At 40.2% G+C, this 17,819-nt stretch overlaps 1 protein-coding gene across 2 annotated transcripts in view; it reads right to left on the bottom strand.

Moving 5' to 3' along the window:
- Positions 1-641: 641 nt before the first annotated feature.
- DNAJC13 (DnaJ heat shock protein family (Hsp40) member C13) overlaps positions 642-17,819 on the bottom strand; it is a 124,764-nt gene continuing 107,586 nt past the window's right edge. For both annotated transcript variants that reach the window (XM_059162608.1, XM_059162609.1), the window contains 8 exons: positions 14,230-14,399; positions 14,039-14,081; positions 13,523-13,696; positions 11,797-11,976; positions 11,363-11,503; positions 9,477-9,620; positions 7,195-7,294; positions 642-1,508 (listed from right to left, as the gene is read on the bottom strand). In XM_059162608.1, the coding sequence (XP_059018591.1) occupies positions 1,402-1,508; positions 7,195-7,294; positions 9,477-9,620; positions 11,363-11,503; positions 11,797-11,976; positions 13,523-13,696; positions 14,039-14,081; positions 14,230-14,399 (1,059 nt within the window). In that variant the 3' untranslated portion in view covers positions 642-1,401. The remainder of the gene's footprint in view (positions 1,509-7,194; positions 7,295-9,476; positions 9,621-11,362; positions 11,504-11,796; positions 11,977-13,522; positions 13,697-14,038; positions 14,082-14,229; positions 14,400-17,819) is intronic.

The following is a 17,819-nucleotide window of genomic DNA, read 5'->3' as shown; positions in this document are numbered from 1 at the left end:
TAATGAACATATTTTTATGACAAGTACTATCTGGAGACTAAAATCAGTTATCTATTAAAATACTTACATGGGCATATTATTCCATAATTTTTGAGAGATTATGCAAAATTCTGAATTAGTGATTCCATTCCATTCTAGCTCTGTTTACACATCAACTGTGGAATAAACTTGGTTCTTGCTTTCAAAGTCAATGTGGAGGTTTGTGTATCTCCTCATTCTTTAAGAAATGTTTGTATTCTTTACATGTTCATATTTTCTTGCAGCTTGTGACCATACTAGGAGACCTACATGTTGAGATCTATGTTATCTGAAATATGTTCTCACTCTCAATTTCTTACCTCTTAAAAACACTGGAATGTGTGGACAGGCGATGTGTCTCACACGTCAGAGTATTAATTGGCTCGCCCACGACTGAATTCCTTAATAGAAACTAAAGGAAATGCTACGTTTCTGGAGATTTAGATGCAGCTGAAATATTAACCAAGGACGTTAGGAATAATCAGATGATCAGATGTGTCAATGTACTTGTTTGTAGGAGGAGCAGTGAATGTGAGGCAAGTCTGTTTATTCCTACTGCTAAAATCTGTCTTAGGAACAGGTAAGAGGTATTCCATTGGAAAAGTATTAAATTAGAACAAATATATCATTAACAAAGCAGTCAATTCCCTTTATTTTTAAAATTTTATGTACACATATGAATGATCTGTATAATGTACATTCAATATAGAAAGCTTTATATATTTGATAATGTATAGAACATTTCACAATTACACTAATCTCTTACATAACATCTTGACATCCGTGTTTAAATTTTTAATTTTTTGCACAAGCTCCTTTTTCATTCAATTTGGTAAAGCCAGTTTATACATACCGACATGTACTGTGAGCTCTCAGAAGGTTAATGATTGAGGAGAGAATACCAGTGAACAGGCGCAAGGACAAAACCTAATAGTGTTTGACGGTGGAGGACAGCCACGTGGACTCGATGCAGGAGAGGGAAAGACCCTTTTCCAGGGGTAGGTGACCTAGTCCAATTTCCGTAGATTGCAGTTCAACCCCACAGTCACACTAATTCAAAAAAACATTATAAAAACTAGGAAGAAAGTTTTGTCGTTTTGATTCACAGTCTTGTAAACAGATATAAAGGAACAGAATGTGCTTACATACATCAAGAAAAAAAATTCTTGTGTACCCACTTAGGTTGATCCAGAGTGCTTTCTTACAGCGTGATACAATTAGAATCACTGACTATTTTTCCTAAATAAAAATATTTTTATAGAAAAGGGAGTAACACTGTCATGAAATCAGGAGAAAGGCAGTAAGAGTTTGCTTCAACGTATCAGCTGGAGGAATGTGGACTGGGCACTGGCCTTTCAGCATTTATTGTCTCTCACAAATGTGTCAAGTCTGATAGCCAAGGTCGCCTGCCTCGTGGTCTACGGGAGGCGGCAGGTTAGACATGACTGACGAGGATGTCCCTGCAGTAAGATAGCCAGCAACTCCAGGTCCTGCAAGAAAGGAAAACACACACCTTCTAGAGGGCAGAGCCACAGGAAAACAGTGACCTCTACAAAAACATAAGAAGCTAGTCAAGTATCTTATCATACCTTAACAAACAGCTACACAAAGCCATTTTCAAGGTATGGCGTTAATAGATGACAAAGTTAAAAATCATTTCAAAACTGATGCTGGACAGTCACACTGGTGTGGAAACATGGGAAACTGCCCCTTCTCAATTCTGGTAATTTAATGTTTCCAAAAAAATCCCGGGCACTAAAGGATAGCTATGTCAAATGGGGAGGGCGAGGAAGGGAACAAGTAGAGGAAAGAAACTGTACTTAGTCAGCCCAACCAAAAGTCATCCTTGATGAAATGCCCAAGAAAAACACTTTATCAATATTAAAAGTAACCAACTTTCACTTGGTGCAAAGAAGTGCTATCGTAACAAGTAACACCAAATGAACAAGGGCAGCTACACCGACGCCTCTAAAAAAGGAAGGCTCTGGACATCTGTCATAGGTCAAAACAAGAATGCCATGGGAAAAGAGCAGTATTTTCATTTTTTTAGGTCTTCCTTGATCCTAACCATCTCTAGTGCATGGAAATGCTACGTATGCCAGCATTTATCAAGAGGTGTCCTGTGAGCATTCTCTATAATGGCTTTAGCCCTCCAGTTTATCTTAAACATCGCAGACAATTACATCCCCGGAGCAGTGCACAAACCATACAGAGTACTTGTGAGAGACATTGTAGCATAATACTGCAAACTGAGCAATACTTTTAGCTGAAACTGGAGGAAATAAGGCAAACGGCTAAGGAACATCAAAGGGTTAGAACTAGAAAGGCAGTGGAAGCGGCATGCATTTAGCAAAATGGTTCTCTACCTGCTTCAGAGAGCTACACAGAAGTTAGCAAGCTGCCTGGCAGAGCGGATCTAAAGCCCGCTCCTGAGGTGAAGGGGGCTGCTGCCAGTTAGAAGGGAAGGAGAGACACCTGAGGGGAGAAAAGAAATATAAGCAGCAAGGGAAGTTATAAGGAAGTGCAAACAGCAGAGCAGTTTGATGGAGGCTAAGGCATAACAGGCACTTATGCAGGACAAAAGGGGCACAGTTCAGATTCATCTCGTTCACCTCACACCATACAAGCACTGGTATCGAGGACATGAAACGGCTGGCATCACTTAGCAGACACTGCGTCTAGTGTGTAATTACACAGCCAGAGACAATTCAACCCGTGTGAGCTGTCACATGCCAATCAGAGGGCCGAGTCACTGGGAACCCTCATCTAATAAAATGTAGAAAAGGGACTTTCCCTTTTGAAGGCGCCACAAGGTCTGCATCTATCAACTCAGGGAGCCAGGCCTTCCCCAGACTGCCCAGAAGAAGACCTCTGGGGTACCCTACCCCTTCCAACAGGACAGGACGGAGCCACCGCCCCCGCTGTTACCATCACTTGCCACCCACCTATCACTCTGAACCTTAGGCAGCAGCAAGATGACCAGAGAATTGTTAAGCAAGTAACCAAAGATAGAAGCCTGAAGAATAAAGCCCCAACACCCTGGACTGGTAAAGTGCCCAGATACTTCCAATTATGGACTCAACTTGGTTTGCATCAAATGTGTAGATTATGGGACCAAATCACAAATGCTACGTAGAAAACAGAGTAAGGCTACTGTTCTCAAACTGGATGCTGAGACACCCTGGGGCAAATCCACAGGGATGCTGCTAGGTATTTTACATTGGCGAGAAACACAGCAACATTTGTTGGACACCACACAACCACTTTCAAGTTGTTTGGATCTAATACTTAAACTTAACTGTTAGGTTATTTCTTTTGGCCTAAGGGTAGAAGATATTAAGGGGACTGTGAACTGAGAAAGTCTGGGAACCTCTGGGCTAAAATTAAATTGTGAAATGCTGGGCCTAGAAGGATTATCCACAAGAGACCAAATTCTAGCCCCACCATTTGCTGCTTTAGAAAAGATAAACCAATTCCTGGACATTTCTGTAAATAAAGTCTGAAATGCTCTTTCCCTCATGAGATCTCTGACCTCTCCTTTAAAGCATGTCTGGTTTCCAGGAGCTAGAAGGTACAGTCGAGTCATAAGGACAGGACAGAGCAGTTGTATTCTCCAGAGAAAGGCAGAGGGACAGAGTAGGGGCTGCCAGAAATAGGGGTATGCGGCAACTCTGTGCCAGGCTGCCGGACTTAAGAACGAGAAAAGATGCACTATTAAAGAATCCCACAAAATGGAACTGGCTGCAATGGAGTTGTGGAAAGAGCATGGGCTTTGGTAAAAATGAGCACGGGATTCCTAGCAAGGAAATCAAAAGAAGGAAGCTCTGCCTTAGCAGTGACGTACTATAAACTGACGGCCTTAGGGAATCTTTGCTAACATTGCTCACATTGTGTAGTCTTGGGACAGGTGTAAAAAGAAAAACACAAGTTAAAAAAAAAAATCCAACTCTGTAAAGAACTGACATACTGGTTTGAGGAGGGACCCAAGAACTGCACCCTCTTTCCCTTTAATGACCTTAGGAAGCCAAGTTAACTATTCTACATGCCTCTAATTAAACATAATGTAAATATATACGGAGGGCTGTGTGTGCGTGTGTGTATAAAGCTCTTCATCTCCAATTCCAATTAAATATAAATATATATGTGTACATGTTTATGTGTATACAAAGCTCTTATCTTCGTTTCCAACTCCTAACAAGCATGTTTACCTTAGTCTGTTTCTCTTCCTTTCCCTGTTGTTCCTTTCTTCTCTATTCTGATTTTTTAAGTGAGGTAATTTGAGGATTTTCACTGCTAAAATGATTTTTATAGGCTATGAGCTTGTCAGTACCCAGCTCTTCTAGAACCTAATAAATAGCTAAATAACAGGGCCCACAAGCAACCACAGCTTTCCTGCATCCTGGGTAAAACCGCACTGAGATACTTTTAGATTAAGTGTTTATCAGAAAACAAAACAATTATGCCAGGCTGGAGAGCCTCTGGAACCAGGCAGTCTCCTCTCAATTCATCAATGATGAGTAGTCCAACCCAGGATGCCTTATTTATAACCCCAGTCCTTAGCCTGTGACTGAATGGCATCTGCTCAGCAGCCAGGGTGAAGAAAATCATTAAGGAATATTTTTATTCTTATCCTACTCTGAAATAGTAATTAATTTTCTTTTCTCTTTTCCCATCTCCTACACGAAGTCCACTTACTTGCCAAACTCCCCAGGGGCACTTCAGAAAAAGGGCCAGTGAAATGTGTTCTCACAGCACTTTACTTCATTTGCACGCTGATGAGAGAGGGGCTTGGGCACAATGAGAACCGTCTCGGGGAGACTGAGGGTGGTGTGGGGTAAATCCTAATCAAAGTTCCCACTCAACACACCACTGTATACACTGCCTAGAGTTATACATCGATTTTACCGTTATACAAAGAATTTGCCCCTTTTAGCAAACACATGACACACAACACGAAGCACCCATGGAAAAGCTCAAACACAAGAAGGAAACATTTGGCAGTCTAAACAATGAGCAGACAGCAATTCAACCCCTAGGGCTCTCTTTAAATAGTCCTTTGAAAAAAACACTATACTAATGGGAAAAAACTTTCAAACTTCTCGCCAATAGAACACCCCAGATGGATGATGCACTAAGAACTGGACAACTTGAGGGCCCACACAGCTCTGGGCTAGTCCGCACTGTCCCGTGCACACGTGTCTGTAGGCTTCAGGAGGGCCTCCAGATGGCCACAGTAACAGTAGTCCATTTTCAAGTTGGGATTTATACCACTGCTCCCCCTTAGTCGACTTTCTGTAGAACCTGCTGCCCCTTGAGCAGGCCCAAAGGAGGCTGTAAAGAAATCTGTGACCATTTTTCTTCTTCCCCAACCCTCTTCCATCCCCTATAGCTCATCATCCCCTATAGCTCACACCTTACTCAGAAGCCGCCCCAGGGATCCAAGTAGAAGGAAAGGCACACAAAGAACCTTTTTGATCCCTGTACTTTTTTCTCTAGTTTTAGCATATTTGGATGGGGTGAGGATCAATAGATTTCTAAATGAAATCTAGGTCCCTGAAGATAAATCCCTATCTCTTCTGTATTCTAACCATAGACCTTTAGGCCCACATCTTGTTAGTAAGTCAAGGACCACCTCAAGTCTTTTATTCTATTAAGTCAAGTCAATGAACACTAAGCACAAAGGAGAGTACAACAAATTAGAAGAGTTCTCCCTGCAGGGAAGCTTATAATCTACATCTTACTATTCTTCAGGGCCAAACTTTCAATAAGTACTTATCTTCAGCTGGAGGAAAAACAAGGCAGATTTTCCAGTCACAGCATCCTTAGATACAAAGTAATGAACGTTAACACCACAGGAAGGTGGCTTTTGGGGAAAAAAAAAGTCTAAACAGATAAAAGTTTTTAGTTGCCGTTTAGAGAACATACTCTTACTTGGAAACTACAACATTACTTTAAATCTGAGAGAGAGACAAGAGACAAACAAAGACCATTTTCTAAGTATATCTCCTCACAGAAATCACCGGACAGGGCATGGAAAAGTTAGATGGGAAACCTATGACACAACCCTTCATTCGTGTGCACCTGGCACTGGCAATCAAAGCACCATGTGTTTATAAATGTTAGGGTGCTGCCTCTACATTTTAGTAGATTCATATGAAAGTGGTCATAGCGAAGAAAAAAGCAATAGTGTCACAACTGAGACTAAAATTAAAACCAAGCAAAATGTTTTCTAAAGCTGTTGTTTTTTAATACTCAAGATTTAGTCTTTACGATGTAGAGACTTCCATACTAGTGATCTAGATTACTAAAACGATTGCACAGGAATGCAAACCACTGGGTACTGTTTCTTTTCTCTCAGTCTACCCACATCACCTCTGGTTAGAGGAGAACGCAGAACTGACTTTTTTTTTTAAAATATACATATTATACACAAGCAGATGGCAAAACCCACCTATTATTCTTAAGGTTAATTTCAAACTAAAAACTCTTATACCAGAGACCATATTTCATCTTCAGATATAGCAATAAAATGGTATTACTTTCTTTTTAAACAGAAGTCAGTATGAAAACAAATATTCCAAAATTGTTGAGCAATTAGCATGTCAAATAGCAAATGTCCTGAACTTCAAAAATATACGTTCTTTTGATCCCTACATAATAAAATGTCCCTTCCTTTATGGTACCACATTATTTCTCCCCTTGAAAGGACAAACTGTAAATATTTTGTAAAACTACAGATCAATCACTGGAAACTTAGAAGAAAAGTATTTCACATGTGAATGTACACATCTGGAGCTTCAAACTGCTACTCTACCAGAAACAGAACGATGCTATCATGTTTCTGATACTGATCCTTCTGAGTAGGTAGTTCTCTTTTTACATGTCTGAGACAAACATTTTAATATCATGCTCCAACTATAACCTATGACACCATGAATTAACTGGGTCACAACTGAGCAAGGTCCACGTTTCCGTGAGCACACGTTCAACACAACAGCAGTTGGTGTCTGTCCAGGGCTAACCCCAGAGGTCCACCGCATGCCCACAGCACCCAGGACAGGTGGCTAGCAGCCTAGGAAGGAACCCTACGCGCTACATTCAGTCTAGTCAGGACAAAAGGAAGGCTCAAGTGGCTTTTGCCCTATGTCTCAAAGTAATCAATTAGGTGCGGTTTACCTGTGAGGTATCCTGCTGTTTGTGACTCAGAAATAAACAAATCATGTTTCTGATCTTTGAAGGCACTCCAGACTGAAGAACGAGACAAGATTTCATTCACCTAGGGAAGTAAAGCAAACTCTTTGAGCATAAATGAATTAATAAGGACCAGGTCCAACTAGAGCTGGACGCTGTTAGTTGAACCTGTAATTTACTGGCTTGTCTGTAATTAGCGCAGGAAGACTTTTTCATGATAGTAACAACTGGCTGAGCATGTGGCATGAGCCCATGAAGTATTCCCAAGGAAGGGGTCTGGGGAGAAGATGCTACCAACTCAAGCTAAAATTAAAGCAGGCTTTTAAATTATGGGTTGTGACCTATTCGACGTTTATGAAATTGATTAAGAGGGTTGTGATCGGCATGCCTGAGGTTAGCAGGTTAATACAGAAAGCACCAGAGCATCACATGTAAAATGGGTTAACTACTAATCTGTGATGTACATACATACCAGAGCACAAAATATGTGTGTAGAGTGTAATGGACAAAGATGAAGGACATATTTCTGTGTGATACAGATTTATTAAAACAAGTTTAGGAAATCCCAACTCGGAGACTGTCTTTCATGTATCAACACTGAGATCAAATATTTATTGGGCACCTCCTCATGTGGAGGCACAACAGACACAAAGATGAGAAAGCGTCTGTCTCTGAAGCGCTTACAATCTAGTCCTAGTGCGGGACACAGAGAGCGCCAGGTAATTTGGTGGCAGGCACTATAGTAGAGACACACACAGGGTCATGCGGGTCCAAGAGACTCCCTGCCCCAAGCTTGGAGGCACCAATGGAAGTAATCACTTGTGAAGGTGGTGGAGGAGGTGCTATTTTGAAAACTATCACACCTCCCTCCTCCTCTTCAGACTGGAAGATGCGTGTCAGGGTTACTTGGCTAATTTCATCAACAGAAATCTGGAGGCAGGTCGAAGGTAAGACAACTGCCTGCACATGGTACCCCCCACCCCCAGAAAAAAAACCCCAATGCTTCTAAGCACATAGTTGATGACCACAGCAAGATATGTGGCCTCTCTTCTTTAAGATTATTTTAAAACGTTCAAATGGTGATACTGATAGAATGGACAATGGCATAACAAAAGTTTCTTTGGTGAGACTCTACACAAACACAGTGGAATCACTAAAAGACAATTTAAACCTCTGAAAGAACACTAGTAGGGAGTAACAGTCCTTGGGCAGCCTGGGTAGCTCAGTTGATTAACTGTCTACCTTCAGCTCAGGTCATGATCCCAGGGTCCTGGGATCGAGTCCCACATCAGGCTCCTTGCTTACTGGGGAGCCTGCTTCTCCCCCTGCTTGTGCTCTCTCTGATAAATAAAATCTTAAAACAAACGAACAACAAAAAACAAATGTCTCTCACCAGAAGAATGGATAAATGAGTTGTTGCACATACATATAGGAACATTTCAGCCACAAAAAGGAATGAAGCATCGATACAAGGTATTAACATGATGAACCTTGACAATGCGCTAAATGACATACCAGACACAAAGGTCATATATTATATGGTTCTATTTTATATGAAATATCCAGAATAAATGAATTCACGAAAACAAAGTGGTTCTTGCCAGAGGCTAGGGGGAGGGAGAAATGGGGAGGAACTGCTCAATGGATATGGAGGTTCCCTTTGGGGTGATAAAATGTTTTGTAACCAGATAAGGTGGCAGTGGCACAACACTGTTAATATGGTGAAACACAAATAAAATGGTTAATCCCTTGTTGTGTAAATTTCACCTGAATTTAAAAAATAAAAACAGAGAGAGCTTTAGTAGATAATGCTGGATGGTAACACTGAATGAGGAACTCCTCAGAAGCAACAATACAAATAAAGCCAAAGAGGAAAATTAAATTACTAGGCCAGGTGGAAGTCAGCACAAGCATGTGGCTGACACACACTGTTAAGTGTTAACAAAGAAAGAGGATAAACGAAAATGGCCTTATGGGATTGTTAATCATTATGGTTAGTTATCACTGCCTGGCAAAAAATCCTACAACTAAGTATTAACCTCAATCAGCACTAAATGCTCCATATTCTTTTATGCTGAAGAATTCCAGCATTTTTCTTCCTGAAATGTACATCACACTATCAGTATTCCAAAAAAGAACCCCCCCCCCCCCAAGTGACTATTTGAGTCTATGAAGAGAGGCGCACAGATCATCCATGGCCAGCACCCCTGGCTCGGAGACTACCCTACTGTTACCAACCAGCTAAAGTCACCCCCGTGCAGACCCACCTGTTCTCCATGCTGCAGGCTTCGAGTCATGGCCTTGAGAGCTTTAACAATCTGAGCCTTCGTGGCTGCTGGGCTGTCGAGATTTTCAAGGCCAATACCTTCGAGTAATTTTAAGAGGTATGGGACCAAATCTACTTTCAGGGCCTAGAAGAGAATATTGAACATATATAAATATGCTGAAAGAAATTCACCAAAGAAACAATTTCACCCTGGAACCATACCTGGAAGAAGACAACCTCCTTCCTTTCATTTTAATGCAGATAAAGATTTCTTCTATAGATCTAATGATAATGACACTCTATTTTACTCCGTACCATTACCTGTTCTAAATGCTGTAGACTGATCATTTTACTTAATCCTCACAACATGTAACAGCATAGGCACTAGGATTGTTACTGATGAAAAAAATCATCACACAGAGGTAAAACCTGATAATCACAGGCAGTGACAGAATCTGTATGTTGGCCCACAGAATGCAGAACATGACCTTTAGCCACTACACTGGACTGCTTCCTTTGATCACTCCACACTAATGGGCACAAATTTTTTTTCACGTTTTCTTAAAACATCAATCTTTGCATTCACCAAACATTTCCCATCAGCCTATTAAAAGTTAGATAATACTCAGGTATCACACAATTTTCCCTACCCACCCTGAAGCTCCAAAGGAAGAGGGAGAAGTAACTAACAGTGAGTGTACCTCCCTTTACAGATAGCATTCTCCTAACAGCCCTGGAAGGATTCAGAACTATTTCAGCTGAGGAATCTGAATGGTCTAAGTTTATGCGTCATGCCTGAGGTCACAGAGCCATCAAGGGGTAGTACTAGCTCAAGTTTTTTCAATACAACAACCCCTTCAAGCCAATCCTAAATTCTAATTCCAAAGTATGCGGTTACCTCTTTGAGAGGTACCCAGTACTTCTAACCTGCCTAAATGAGGGGCAAGTTGTGGAAGGGGATATAAGATGGAAGAGGAAAAGGGGCCAGGAGAATTGGAGGGCCAGATATAAAGATGCAGGACCTTGTACTGAGGCTAAGGATGTCAGCTGTCACTTTGTCATCTGGTGGTAATGGGCAACCAAAGAAGAGTTTTTAAGATGAACAGTGACCCAGTTATATTTAAGAATTGTATTTTAGAAAGATCACTTTTGCAATGGTTTTGCTCATTTAGTGTCTGGTCTACATTAGTATCCACCAAGTCCTATCTACATTAGGTGGGAGGGTAATCTCTCTGAAAAAGACAGTAATCTTGGCATGTTTCTTAAACATGACTTAAAAAATGAAGGCATCAAAAGACAGTGAGTCCTTCCAAAGAGATGGAAGTAAATTTTTACAAAGCAAGCTAAGAATAAATGCTTAGCAAAAAACCAAAATTTAAAATTAAACATCGCAAAAGTACTTTTGTTAGCTTATTTTCATAAAGAGAGTGCAGGAACAAGATGGGGGAGAGGCAGAGGAGGAGGGGGAAACAGAATCTTAAGCAGGCTCCACACCCAGCACAGAGCCTGACATGGGGCTCACTCAATCTCACCACCCCGATGTCATGACCTGAACCTAAATCAAGAGTTGGACTCTTAACCGAATAAGCCACCCAGGCGCCCTGAAGTTGTTAAGATTTTTGATAGCTGGTCTGCCTTTATGAGTGTGTGTGTGTGTGTACATGTGTGAAAGAAAGTGTATGTGTACACATACATGTATACACATTTATATATATGTATATATATATGCACGCCTGTATGTGTATAAAATATAAAATCATGCACGCACAAACCCCAACTTATCTCCCTACCAAATTTAAGTCACAGAAACCAAATCAGTGCTAAATAATGAAAATCTATTTGCTATGTTTGTTTTCCTAAAATAGTACTAAATGTAGAATCACTTACTTGTGCCACTAATTCACTCTGCTCCTTCTGAAACATTCGATTAATTGCTTCACAGGCTAGACCAACAGTATCTGGTCGCTTTTTCATTCCATTCATCAGTGGGCCAATGGTATCTAAAGATGCCATGGCTCGAACACACAGCTAAGTGTCCAAAAAAAAGGTTACTTGTAGAACAGCAGTATTTCATATAGCACAGTAAATACAATAATCAAATATGTGGAAAACCTCCATTCAGCTCAAGTTTAATAATGAACCCAAATTCAGTCTCCTATTAATTACATCATTTGAACTACTCTCAGGGTTGTTATAATACTGCTGGTTCATATGCAGAGAGGCACATGGTAGGACAGGGACCGATACTGCAATGTGCATTCATCAGGAAGAGGGGATCATAAATTCCAGAATTAGAAGCTATAAAATGCATTCATGCATACCTCGTTTTCAGACAGGGCATGGATAACGCGGATGGCACTCTTAGGAATGGCATTGTTCCTGTGATTCATCGCTTGGATCACTTTGGGGAGGTGGCCCAAAGGTGGGACCTGGTCGGCCAGCTGAGGCTGTGCATTGAAGAGACAAACTGTGGCCATTGTCAAAGTTTCCAGAGTTTCTCCCTGGAAGGTGTAAAACAAACAAACAAACTATAAAATACTGACAAAGTAAGTCCTAAATACCCTTGGATATTATTTGATATTCTAACCTAGAGATCTATAAATTCTAAGTGCTGATTTTTGAAAACTGATTCACAAATCCTAAAGAAACAACAAACTTCCCATCTTGAAAAAGAGGCATGAATTCCTAGGACTTTAAGAAGGTCATATCCTACTCTAAGCAGCCTTTCACTGGGACACGTCATATTTCATTTCTGTTGCAGGTTTAAGAGATCATCTCCCAAAAGGTATTACTAGAAAGCTGTAGTCAATGTTAGAGAAATGTCAGTTATCAGGGAACATCACTAGTTCAGGAGAATGCAAAAATAATGAAATGTGTTTTCCAGTTCTATTAAAAATCCTACTGAACAGGTCTGGCTGCGATAAGGCACTTTCTGTTGTGGACTGCAAAGACCTGTAACTTACACCATTATATGCAGACATATACAACCGCAGCATCTCAAATGAACATGGAAATTCGGATGAGCCTACCAAGAAAGGTGATGTGAGGAAAATATTGTGCTTTTTCCCCCCCCTAAGTTTCTGCCTTTTGAGGATTTTTTTTTTTTTTAAGGAAACTATATACATAGTAAAAATCCTAGTGAAGAGAAAACCTGACTATGGCAAGTGACATATGCAAATATTTGGTAAACTAATTTTTTTCCCGAAGCTATGCTAATCTAATGTTGGTAACTAGTAATTTTCAGGCAGTTGGCATGTGCCAGGCATTATGCTAAGGACCCTCTATATATAAAATTCATTAAAACCTTAGCCTAACGGCAGGTGCTATGATCCATCTATAAATGAGGCAGAACCACGAGGTACTACTGCTCCAGATCACACAGTCAGTCAGTGGTGGAGCTGGTACTGGGTCCAGGACCATCTAATAACACAGCCTGGGTTCTTTACTCACCTTGCCCCATAGCCCGCCTGTTTAATATAACAAAAGTCACGTACCTCAAGTATTTTTGGTCTAAAGGTTTAAGTAACAAAACCTTACATACTTCCAGGATTTGACTCAGCAAATGAAGACCAAGGCTACTTTCTCACTCTGCTTCCCTAGTAGTCTTGGCTTTGGTACTAGGTTCCTTCATATGGTTAACTACTCTGCTGTCAACTGTTAACTACTCTTCTTTCACGAGGGTCATCCCGGTCACATATGGAAAGCTGAGTGAAGAACACACCCTAGCAGGACACGCTTCCAGGGGAGTACTGAACATTTACATTTCTCCTTAAAATTAAAATTCTTTTAGAGCCTCTGTAATTGTCAGAAACAGCATTCTGTCAATATTCATCTCCAACTTTGGTTCAGAAATAATTCTTTTACTAGTGAGTTGCACTTTTGAAATGCACCAAAAAAGACGAATAGGTATATCTGAATTTAAATGTGGCCGCGGTTTTAGAAGAGGGAGCCAGTTCTTAATGTATGGTCAATGAGGATGGTGTTTTAACAGAAACACCATCAACATGTTTAGCAAATTCAAATGTTCTGCTGCTGGCTGAAGCTTACATGTGGATTGTTCTTCTCCAAGAGCTCAGTTAATTTTTCTAATAGTGCAATAAGAAATTCTCTGGGTTTTCTTAGAACCCAGGCTGGTTGTGCAATGAAGATTCTCAAGAAAACTCCTCCAACAGCAAGTTCACCCTCTGCTTCTCCAAACACCACAGCAAAATCTTCAGGCAACTTTAAAGAAAGAATGAATCACAGTCAAGTCACTTAATCATTAGTCCTACATGAAACAAAAAATGCAAATCCCATTAAGTGGTTATTAACAAAATCAAATTATAATTACTGTAAGTTTTATTTTCCCTTAATAAAATTCAAAAAAGGTGTTTTGATTACTTACTTAAAAAGTGAATATTCCCATTTTTGAATTTATAACCTTATTTTCCAGGAGAATACTTAAATGTCTTAATGACAAAATAGCTGACAGTCATTACACTGACTCAGTAGGAATTAAAAAACAACAAATCTACAAAAAATATAAATGTAAAATTCCTTCCTCTTAATAAAAGTGTATTTTACCTTCCAATTTATATCGGGGTTGTCTCGCTGATTTTTAAAGTGCCTTGGGGGGGAAAGAAAAGGAGAGGGGAATATCAAGCTTCAGTCATTAAAAAAACTTTCATTAAACATTAGAATAAATATTAGAGAGATGATGGATGATGGAGCAAACATCTGTCCTTCTTGGAGATTTACCTGAAGACTTTACTTACTCTAGCATCATTTCTCTAACTGTTGTAGACACTTTATCTCTGGAGCTATCATTCCAAATCAGCTCTGGATTTTCATGAGTTCCTTCAAAAATATGTACAGCAGCTTCTGGGTTGTCTCTCATGGCATCCATAAAAACGCTTGGCAGAAATTTCATTAATGTAATGCGGACCTATATGAGGGTATTTGAGAAAGAAAAAAGGCCTATTGGACAGCTCAGTGTTTGGTGTGCTTTGCATTTCTCTAGGGTGGATTACTGCTGTTACTTGTGGTATGGCTGATCTGGGCCTCAACTATCAACCAAACCACCTGGAGTGGGAGAAGAGATCAACCTTGGTTTATGCAAAGATAACTTTAACAAGACTCATATGGCCCACTCTTACATATCTATCCAGTTTCGTTTTTTCTGTTTCAAATTTAAGACCCTTGAAGAGATTCAATATTGCTGATGCATATACCATCCAGAGCACACCTTGCTAGATCACGCCTTGCACACATGGTTTCTTCTTCCCAGAATACCCTTAGTTGGCCTGTCCCTCCAGCTCTCCATCATGCCCCCTGCCCTTGCAAACAAATATTTTTCATGCTGCCTTTGTGCCTTTCAAGTGCATTTATTTTGCTATACTCTCTTTTATACTACACTGTGTCTCTTTCCAAAAAGGACTTAAAATGCAGCTTTAAAAATAATACAAGGGTGCCTGGCTGGCTCAGTCAGTAAAACAAGCAACTCTTGCTCTCACAGTCATGAGTTCAAGCCCCCATACTGGGTGTAGAGATTACTTCTGGGGGGGGGGGGGAGGCAGTAAAAATAATACATCCAACACACACACGCATGCACTGAAAATTAGTTTGAGGCATAAGGTCAAACATAAAATGAAGGTTGGGAAGTGTTAAGTTTTCCCCTGAGATCTTCACATGATTTTCTTTCCTTCATTATCACTCGAGCCTATGCTCAAAGTTTTCTTCTTCTTCGTCTTCTTTTTTTTTTTTTTTTTTTAAAGATTTTATTTATTTGAAAGAGAGAGTGAACACAAGCAGGGGGGAGGATGGAGGGAGAAGGAGAAGCAGACTCCCCACTGAGCAGGGAGCCCAATGCAGGGCTTGACCCCAGGACCCCAAGATCATGACCTGAGACAAAGGCAGATGATTAACTGACTGAGCCAGCCAGATGCCCCTCAAACTTTTCTTCTGGAAAGTTTCCCTGACCTAGTCTTTCTAGCTCATTGCTTGCATTCTCAGCCCTTGGCATGGAGCAGATAGTCAAAAACTTATTTGAACAAAGACTAATATAAAGTCTGGACACAAGGGAAACATCAAAAACTATGTAACTGATAGTGATATACTGCAAATTTAGTTCTGAACTTCCTAAGCAGCCAATGAACTAAAGGAAGTTATGTCCATTACATAACAGACAACATTCACAAAATAGGAAGTATTTCACTTTTCTAAGTCATGAGAGAAATCAAATAGAAGTGATCACTCACTGATATTATTAAACATTTAAGTAGAACAATTTATATAATGCAAATTCTTTGACTATAAGGCTTGAGAGTTACGTAAAGGCTACTCAATTATCCGAGAACAAGAGTGGGCACACTAGGAGCCAAACTTGTCCTGCCACCTGTTTTTGTATACAAAGTTTTTTTTTTTTTTTTTTTAAAGATTTTATTTATTTATCAGAGAGAGAGATTGGGGGAGAGAGTGAGCACAGGCAGACAGAGGCAGAGGGAGAAGCAGGCTCCCTGCCAAGCAAGGAGCCCGATGTGGGACTTGATCCCAGGACGCTGGGATCATGACCTGAGCTGAAGGCAGCCGCTTAACCAACTGAGCCACCCAGGCGTCCCTGTATACAAAGTTTTATTGGAACACTGCCACGACCATTTACAGTTACTGTCTATGGCTGCTTTCCCGTAACAATGGCAGAGTTCAGTATTTGTGAAAAAAATCAGATGACCCAAAAAGGATAAAATAGTTACCGTGTTTTTTCCTTTATAGGAAAATTTTACTGGTCCCACTCCCACCTCACATCATCTATGAAAATTAATTCAGCTGGATCTAGGATGTAAATCCAAGAGCTAAAACTATAAAACTAGTAGGAGGACACACGGGTATAGCTCTTTGTAACCTCGGATTAGGCAGTGGTTTCTAACATATGAGATAAACAGCACAAGCTATAATAGCAACAAAAAAACCAGACTAGGCTTCATCAAAACTAAAAAAATTATGTGCTATGGGGCACCTGGGTGGCACAGTCAGTTAAGCATATGATCTTGGTTTTGGCTTAGGTTGTGATCTCAGAATCATGAGAGCGAACCCTTTGTCAGGCTCTGTGTTGGGCGAAGGGCCTGCCTGGGGTTTTCCTCTCTCTCCCTCTGCCCTGCCCCCTCACACTCTCTCTCTCAGATAAATAAATATCCATAAAAAAACCAGAATGACATCCATGGAATGAGAGAAAATATCTGCAAATCATGTACTAGATAGGGGACTGGCATCCAGAATGTATAAAGAACAATTACAACTCAATGGTAAAAAGATAACCCACTTAAAGAATAAGCAAAATAAAAACAAATAGTTATTTTTCTAAAAAAAGATGTACAAAAGGCCAAAAGCACATGAAAGATACTCAACATTGTTAGTCACCAAGGAAATGCAAATCAAAACCATGAGATACCATTTCACACCCACTAGGATGGCTATAATCAAAATCGATATCTAATAACAAATGTTAGAGAAGATGTAGAGAAATAAGAACCCTCAGACATTGCTGGTAGGAATGTAAAATGCTGTAGCCATTTTGGAAAAGAGTATGACAATTCCTCAAAGGTTAAACAAATAGTACCCTCTGATCCAAAAATTCCATTCTCAGAGAAATAAAATACACATCTTTAGTCAGAAGAGCCAAAATGTAGGAACAATTCACATGATCATCAACTGATAAATGGAAAAACAGTGTGGTTTATCTATACAAGGGAGTATTATTTGGCAAGAAAAAGGAATGAACAGTATGGAATAACCTTGAAAACGTGCTAAGTGACAGAACCCAGTCACAGAAGAACACATATTACATGATTTTATTCATATGAACTGCCCAGACAGACAAATCCAGAATATAAGTTAGTGGCTGCCAGGGGCTGGAAGAGGAGGAATGGGTAGTGACTGCCAATGGGAACATTTTTTTTTTTCCCCTTGCACTGAAGAAAACAGACAGTGGTTACCCAATCTGTGAATATAATAAAACCACTGAACTGGTGACTTTACATGTGTGAACTGTAGCTATGTGAATTATATCTCAATAAAGCTGTTAACCAGAGTGCCTGCGTGGCTCAGAGGTTTGAACCTCTGCCTTCGGCTCAGGTCATGGTCTTGGAGTCCTGGGATCGAGCCCCACATTGGGCTCTCTGCTCAGCGGGGAGCCAGCTTCCCCTTCTCTACCTGCCTCTCTGCCTACTTGTGATCTCTCTCTGTATATTAAATAAATACAAAACTTTAAAAAAAAAAAAAAAAAAAAAGCTGTTAACCAAAAAGGAAAAAAGTTCACACCTCCCAGTTCTAAAATACCTTCCTGCAAACCATTCACTGAAGGAGCTGGTAC

This window comes from Mustela lutreola, chromosome 2 (genome assembly GCF_030435805.1).
Source record: "Mustela lutreola isolate mMusLut2 chromosome 2, mMusLut2.pri, whole genome shotgun sequence".
NCBI lineage: Eukaryota > Metazoa > Chordata > Mammalia > Carnivora > Mustelidae > Mustela > Mustela lutreola.
This window is presented reverse-complemented; position numbering and strand designations above follow the sequence as displayed.